General features: G+C 38.4%; 2 protein-coding genes across 2 annotated transcripts; both read right to left on the bottom strand.

Annotated features, from left to right (window-relative positions):
• Window positions 1-4683: 4683 nt before the first annotated feature.
• Window positions 4684-5460, bottom strand: LOC113517733 (cytochrome b5). Its single transcript, XM_026902478.3, has one exon. It carries the CDS (start codon window positions 5376-5378, stop codon window positions 4992-4994), a length of 387 nt encoding a protein of 128 aa, XP_026758279.1. The 5' UTR covers window positions 5379-5460; the 3' UTR covers window positions 4684-4991.
• An 868-nt stretch (window positions 5461-6328) lies between these two features.
• On the bottom strand, window positions 6329-7393 carry LOC113517734 (cytochrome b5-like). Its single transcript, XM_026902479.3, has one exon. The coding sequence runs from the start codon at window positions 6850-6852 to the stop codon at window positions 6466-6468; it is 387 nt and encodes a 128-aa protein (XP_026758280.2). The 5' UTR covers window positions 6853-7393; the 3' UTR covers window positions 6329-6465.
• Between the last annotated feature and the right edge of the window lie 1056 nt (window positions 7394-8449).

Raw genomic sequence — 8449 nt, 5'->3', positions numbered from 1 at the left:
CTGGTGGCCCGCCAGCGTATGCCGATAGCGCAGGCATGATTACATATCCATCTTCACCCAAACAAAACCTCAAATTATATAGTATCACGTATTTAGTAATACGCAAGACCTTCCCATTTGTAACAACGCATTACAAACTGACAGAATTCCTGGCACGTATCAAGCAGTTGGTTGATTCAGGTGTTCCAGTCGCGGATATTGATTTAGCTGTTACTTGTTATTGTTAATAGTTATTGTAGAAATTTCTTTCATACCAACTATAAGAATTGTCGATGATTCCATTCTTACAAGCAATATTCAACCTTTCTTAGAGGTGATTTTATCCCACTCTGCGTGTTCTATTGCTTGTACAACGAATTGTGCTCAGAAGAATTGTTCAATATGATGCCCACAGCTACTTTCTACCATCGTACAGCTCGCCATAAACAGGGAGTTCACCTTCATGCCTTAGAACCTAGATCGCGTACAGCGCGGTTTCAGAGATATTTCATACTACAAATATTTGTACTGCTGGTGTTCGTAGGCTACAGTAACCGCTTACCATCAGATGGGGCGTATGCATAATGCCACCTCAGTGGTATAAACAAATACTAATTTACCAGTCCCATCGGTATCTGATATAATGAATAATGTGAAATAAACTTTATCACTTGCCTTGAACTATTGTATGTCTTTATACTCTTACTGCGTACATAATATAGTATATCTTATATATGTGTAAGTATATTTATTATTTATATATATTTATTAGTGTATTTATGTTTTATTTTTTATTTTTTATATAACATAGAATGGCAAACAAGCTGACGGCCCACCTGATGGAAAGTGGTAACCGTCGCCTATAGACATGAGCAGTACCATGGACATAACAGAGTATACTGTTTCGCTCATGATACCCCCCATGCGTTGCCATTCCTGAGGACTCAGGTGTTATTCCTCTGTACCCAGTAAATTCACGCCATATCCCACCCTTCAAACCGAAACACAGCCATGCAAACACTACTGCTTCACGGTTGAAACACGAATGGGACAGAGGTACCCAAGCAATCGACTTTTGTACAAAGTCTCCCTCTGGTAAATGTAAATTTTAATACGTATATATATCAATTGATATCAACACCACGTTCGAGCATTCTATCACCTCCCAAGGTTAACTAGGAGATAATGCTTTTAGCATTAAGTCCGCCTTGTACATAGCATTATCATATCAGCCTTTAAGTGTCTACTCCTGAACGTAAGCCTCCTCCTTAGGGGCGAATACAGTTAGACTTTAGAGATGTTTTCAGAGGGACGCTACTGCCCATTGCTCGCCCTCCCTTAGTCGCCTCTTACAACACCCACAGGAAAGGAAGGAGTGGCCCATTCTATGCCGGGACCATAAACATGAACAGTATCAGTATTCGCCCATGATACCCCCAATGCGTTGTATTGCTATTTTTAAGGACTAAGATGTTACGTCTCTGTACCCCGTAAATTCACCTTACAAAACAAAACACAGCCATGGAAACATAACTGCATCACGGTAGAAACACGAATGGGATAGAGGTATAGAAACAAACGACTTTTGTACAGTCTCCCACTAGTAAGTGGTACGTTAAAGAGTAAATAAATAAATGTAACAACAAAGTCATTACAATGACTTTTATTATAACTACATATAATATATAAGCTATTAAATTACTTAAAAATGTGTTAATCACCCATTCTAGAACATTCATCGTTCGCTATCAGCTGTTGATAACAATATTGTTTATGTATCGGTGTGTGCAATGAAAGTAGATACCGAACGAGGCCCGAGCAAGAGGGTACAAACGTCGCAACAATGTCGTATCACAGTGCACTGCTCTAACACATAGTTAATATGTATATGTATATATTTAATTACAAACTACAGCCACACGTGGCATATTACGTAGTTAATATAATCGACAGTACTGTGAACTATCTGGTGTAATCAATCGAAGTGGTATCAAAAAGCAACTAAAATATATTCCATGTAGCATAATAAAACTGTAAAAACGGGTTAAAAGAGTTCTTGATAACTCGTAAGTGACGCACAAAAGGAAAAATTGTATTTAGCTTTATGTATTTTTTTAATCATTTATGTTATCGCGCTTTTTTATGTATATCTATATATGTTGTAATTTGTGTGCTGTAAGTAATGCAAATAAATTATCTATCTATCTATCTACCTATCTAAGCTGTAGTAAGGCTGTTAAAGTAATTTTATTAATTGTACAAGAGTATTTTGAGCTCCAAATTATAAATTCAAAGGTTACAGAATGCCTTACCTGAGACAACTGTTCAAATTTCATAAGGATAAATAGACGCTGCTTGATTTGACCTAACATAAACTTTTTATTTTGTTAGTTATTATTTTTTATTTTATTTAGTATGTTTGATGGGTTTGCTCTTGATTTTACTTTACCTGATGGCAAGTGACGATAGATCCAGGATCATCAAAAACCAATTCACTTTTAAGAATATCAATTGTACAACAATCCTCCCGGAATGGCCGGGGGACTCCGTAAATAATGGTTAACATCCAAATTACTCGACGACGAATTACTCGACGCAATAATTTCTTACGACTTTTTCTAAAATTAAACTTATTTTAATTGATTTGATGATTTGATGATGGTGAAAAACCAACCGCCAAATATTAGATGCTGCTCAAAAGCAATAATAATATAAAAATATCAAATATTTGAGATTCTAAACACCACTGGCCTGTCCCCAATTTGTTAAAATCTTTCCGGGTCGGTTCCTTCTAATGTTGGCAACTGGCAACCCTAATCTTACATCATTTTTACAAGTAAAATTTACATCAGGGCCGTTACGAAGTATCTCAAACATAAAGCACATTTTCATAAGAGACATCATTCAAAATTATAATTACTATTTAAAAAAAATATTTGATATGTCCCAGGGTCATCTAAAGATATTGCATTACATTTCATTCTAGTTTTATGTATTGCAACTTGTAATGGCATATAAACTCGCAACTTTATGTTTTAAAACATAATGGGGTCGATTCTAAGGCGCTATTTCTCTAAACCTAACTGAAGACCTAATGGGGGAGAAGGAATTAAAAACCTCATTGGTAACAATATACTCTATCAGGTCAACCTCCTCGTGGTTCCCTCTGGAAACCATCGTGATTGATTTATTGTTAAATTTGTCAAGGTGGGATAACTGCAGATCAGTTAGTCTTTTGATTCTCACCTATCACTCTTCACTGGTTCCCCAGCAGCGCAGGCGAGGTTGCCATTCCATTATCATCCATTAAAAAAAACTAAAGACATAATATTTTTATTTGATAATTTCGTGGAATTACTATTTTACGGACTATTATAATAACTGAATTTATAATATTTTTCACCTTAATCTATTAAAAAATTATTTATTTTATTTTTATTGAATTATTTCATCAACTGGACGAGATTAACAGTCTCCCAATACGCTCACCCAGTAAATCATCAGTACAATAATACATTATGTGTAATTTAGTAGGAATAATATTAATAAGATTTAAATCCCATAACAATAATATGATTAAAATCACATTATATTTACTACTTGCATCCCGCCCGCGGCTTCGTACGTGTAGATTTCAGAATAAGGAAACCAATGAAAAGGACTACTTGTAGATGGCGTTTCAAGAATGTTCAGGCGCATCACTAGCAGAAAAACATACACCACATTTTTAATTAGTTCTTCAAGGATACAACGATAACAACCCCATCCAATTTGATGCAGTATTTTCAGCATGATGTCGCTACAAACATACAGACCATTTTTATAAAATTATTGTTTTGACCCCTGTTGGTCGTATAATGACCCTTATATAAAATTTTCTTAAATACATTATATTCGCTACTTCGTACATGTGGATTTCAAAAGTGAGAAAATCAAATAAATAACGTAACGCCAGAAACAACATACAGACGGACAGACAGGCAGACAATTTATTTGTTTATTTTTTGACAGACGTTTAATAGGGATTGGTCTTATTAAGTCACCTTCTATTACATTTTCTAAAATATCTATCGTGAACAGACATCGTTTGGTTACAATTTTATTATGTTAGTAAGATTTGCATCAAACGTTTTCCACTCGGAATTTTTCGGCAGTAGGACACGTGAACAGCGAACTTATTTATTTATCATACAGAGTTTTGAGTTGGATGTAAATAAATCTCATCACACGTTATTTATCACTTTTGTATATTTAGCCCTGTATGTATTTGGTTATTAAACCGTGCACCTGTTAGTCAATACCAAACGTAATGTGGAAATAATTGTGCAACTCGTTGAAGTGGCAATACCGGTTCTTACTAACTGTGGACGCGGCGTGCATCGCAGTGCAACTATATACTCGTACCCAGGTGATATGATGCGTGCGCCTCCTATGAACAATATTCATCGGACATATGCATATATGACACAAACCGTACTAATTTCAAATTAAAATGAAAAAGACTAGGAATATCTAGTCTGTCTAGAAAAGAGATCTATAAGGAAAAAGTAACCAAGTTTATAGGAATTATAACAGAAACATTGTACATGAAATTAATAGGAAATCGAAACAAGGAATCAATAGGTACTATGAGACATCAGCAGACTGCCTTCCAGTCCGTTTAACTATTCGGCAGTCTATATTGTACTCAAATGATTACGCAAGTACGTAACAAAAATAATTTATTAATTACTATCACACAGATATAAGATTTTTATTCGCATATAAACCTCACAATTCAATAACGTCAATGTACACCCGTTTTATATTCTAGCTAGTGAGAACAGTAGAAACACACACTAACAGGATTATACGTCTCACACGCGCCGGACACACGGACAGTTCGAATTGTTAATAAAATATTTAACACAGGTCGAAGGTCTAGGCCGTCGTAACAGTTTTATTGCGCAATTCGTCGAGAACAAGGTCCGCACTAAATGACCGTTACTCGGTGCTGCACCCTCGTGGCCTCTCTAACTGAACAGGTACGTGTAAAGGACGGTCACCAGGATGCCCAGCAACACCGGGAACTTCCACGAGCTCACGAAACTGCTCTCCTTTTCGCCCTCGTCCTTCACCGTCCAAGTCACCGATTGCTTCTTCACCTCCACCCTGTCTTCGTCTACTAGTGTACCGATTTTGTACTTGACCATCAGCTCTTTAGCGTCGAGGCTGTGGCCGACGTCGTTGAAGTCCTCGGTGGCATCCTTGCCGGCTACGCCGAGCAGTACCTCGTGGCCGCCGGGATGCTCGTCTAAGAACTTAGTGACATCGAACACGTTATTGTCGATGATGAACACGGCATCGTTTTTGTTGTTTCGCTCGGCGATCTCCTTCCTGGTGAACTTCCTCTGGGCCATGTTGCGTAGTGGTCACGGGCGGGCTCTTCACTCGGCGGGCGATCACTAGCTGCCAGTGCGCGGACGGGCCACGGCCGCTCCGAGCCGGCAGGTTGTCCCCACCACGCCGCGCCGCGCCGCGCCGCGCCGCCGCCCGCGCACCCGATAACGATACTGATCTCCGCCGTTTATCAATGATGACATGCACTTTAAGCTGACATGTATTCTATAATTTTACTTTTGAATTACTCACACACATATACACACATGGATTATGCATTATGGGAATTTATATTTACAATCTATTGTTCTGGAATGTACACTAAGACACAAAGCGTTATTCATTTATATATATATTTATTGACGTTATGCAATCAGAATTTGTTTACAACTATTTACTGTCTAAACTGAATCTTAGTAATTACCTACGAGTATAAACGTATTGAATGTTATCTATAGATTAGTAAGTAAAAATACTACATAAGTATTACAAAGCACCTGATAACCGTAAAAAATATATCACGCTAATCAAAGTGACATCATTAAGTATTTGTATAAAACATCGTATAGAAGTTGGTAACTAGATAGATAGATAATTTATTTACATTACTTACAGGACACGAATTACAATAAAAAAAATATACACATAATACACAGTAAAAAGAGATAAAAGAATGAAAATAAAAAGCAACAAAAAAAAAAAACAAAATATATAAACTAACAATTCCCTTTCTATCCTTTCCTTCATGCGTGTGCCATAGTAACACAAAATGGTCACAGCTCAGTTTATTGCTTTGCACTTAAAAGAGCAAAACACTGATTACTACAAAAAATACTACAAAATTATTACTATTGACGAGTTTTATTTTGGAATACATTTTCCTTATTAACTTCAACATCGTACCTAATCTCCACTGCCGCAGTGTTGCTGTATCTGTTGAGGAAAACTTAAAAAAAAATAAAACAATATATGCACAAATACGGCACATCATTCGTTTAATGAATATTCTAGTAAGGTAACTTTCCCTAACTAAATTGGCTATTACTAAATAGTTGTAACGTTTTTAGATACGAGTACAGTCACAATGGAGACTATTGCAGTAGAGTTCTACAGGAGAAACAAGTAGAGGAGTATGGCGACGGCGGCGAGAGCGAGCGGCGGGCCGAGCGTCGCCAGCAGGCTGGCAGTGCGCGCGCCCTCGTCGCTGGCGGAGGCCTCGTCGGTGGACGCCACGCCGCCGCGCCGCCGGTTGTGCTGCACCACCTCGCCCACCGCGTACTGCGCCATGAGCTGGCGCGCCTCCTCGCTGTGTCCCACGTCGTGGAAGCCCCGCGAGGCGTCGCCCCCCGCGTGGTCGAGCAGCACCTCCGCGCCCCCCGGGTGCTCCTGAAGGAATCGCGTCACGTCGTACACCACATTGTCGATCACAAATGCGGCGTCCCCTCTACGGTTCCGACCCTCGATTTCTTTCCGTGTAAACTTATTCTGCGACATGGCAGCAGACACTGTCACGGGCTGCGAATGGCAACTGCGCTGTCGCCGCGCCCAACAATACGGGTCGCCAGCAGGGGTCAAGCGAACGTGATATGTCTTTCACCGATGACTTAATTACAAATGTGACCGATAATAATTCATTAGCCTCGTTAAATCGCTAGGTAATAATGCCGGCGCAGATCATTCGTTTAATATAATTTATGCAGTCTCTTGTTATTTCATATTTTAAGGCAACAAATAAAGAATACTCTCTTTAGAATGGTATATACTGAATGAGGTATCCAGCGATTATTTAATTGTATCATCATCATCATGTCAGCCTTTAACTGTCCACTGCTGAACATATGCCTCCCCCATAAAGAAGGTTTTGCCAGAAGTTGCCACGCTTGGCAGGCGGGGTGTCGACCGCAGTTTTGGTGATGTTTTAAGAGGGAGCCTGCTGCCCATCCCTCAACTATTAAGCTCCCTTAGTCGCCTCACACAACACCCACGGGAAAGAAAGAGGAGTCTTATATCTACATATATAGCTACATTGATAGTGTAGTCACTAGAAAAACTGCAATCGTGCAACAAAAGACAAACCTTCTTCCTTGATGTTATTACTCCAGTGATGTTGTACTCGTAGCATTCATATTAGATTTGTCAAAGTTCCTGGAAGTGATGTATATATATATATAAGCCCCGTAACTGACACAGGCGAAAAGAAAGGAAATTAATTTCATTGTATTCTGAAGACATACATGAATATTGTCAATCGTCCTTATTAAGCCATTTTGTCGCAGCAAATATACGTTCTGCCGTTAAATTGCAAACATTGATGAGGTTGTGTACAACAAAAACTAGACAAACGAATATTAACTGCTCTTGTTTTTGTTGCACCAGAGAGTTATGGCATTCTTTTTTTTTTATACAACTTATAATGGCAAACAAGCTGATGGTCCACTTGATGGAAAGTGGTAACCATCGCCTATAGACATGAGCAGTACCATGGACATAACAGAGTATACTGTTTCGCCCATGATACCCCCCATGCGTTGCCATTCCTGAGGACTCAGGTGTTATTCCTCTGTACCCAGTAAATTTACGCCATATCCCACCCTTCAAACCGAAACAGTGCCATGCAAACACAACTGCTTCACGGTTGAAACACCAATGGGACAGAGGTACCCAAGCAATCGACTTTTGTACAAAGTCTCCCTTTGGTCTGGTCTTCCTCCCTTCCAATATATTTTATTTCTTACTAATTGTAACTTACGAGTTCTTCATAAGAATAGTAAATTCCTATGAAGAAACATATTTCTTCATAGGAATTTACTATTCTTATGAATTTACTACCATTCCTACTATTTCTATTTTTTCGATACGATCTCAGATTAGTATAGAATTGTCGTTCGTATTTGTATTAAAAAGTAGAGCGAATACTCTGAGTCGATACATAAGATTTCCGTAAACAACGGAAACCAGTAAAACGTCTAGACTATATTGTATACCTACGCCTGTTTAGGACCAACTATATTTGTATATGCTAAACGTTATTCCATCTCAACAAGTGAATATCTATTATTATCTAAAGGTAATAAAACAGAGATACGATACG

This window comes from Galleria mellonella, unplaced genomic scaffold (genome assembly GCF_026898425.1).
Source record: "Galleria mellonella isolate WM207_F2 unplaced genomic scaffold, CSIRO_AGI_GalMel_v1 utg171, whole genome shotgun sequence".
NCBI classification, from domain to species: domain Eukaryota; kingdom Metazoa; phylum Arthropoda; class Insecta; order Lepidoptera; family Pyralidae; genus Galleria; species Galleria mellonella.
The sequence above is the reverse complement of the archived record's forward strand: the minus strand, read 5'-3'. Positions and strand labels throughout refer to the sequence as shown.

Coding starts and splice junctions, on each gene's coding strand:
- LOC113517733 (XM_026902478.3), bottom strand. CDS start 5,378: ATGGCCCAGAGGAAGTTCACCAGGAAGGAGATCGCCGAGCGAAACAAC.
- LOC113517734 (XM_026902479.3), bottom strand. CDS start 6,852: ATGTCGCAGAATAAGTTTACACGGAAAGAAATCGAGGGTCGGAACCGT.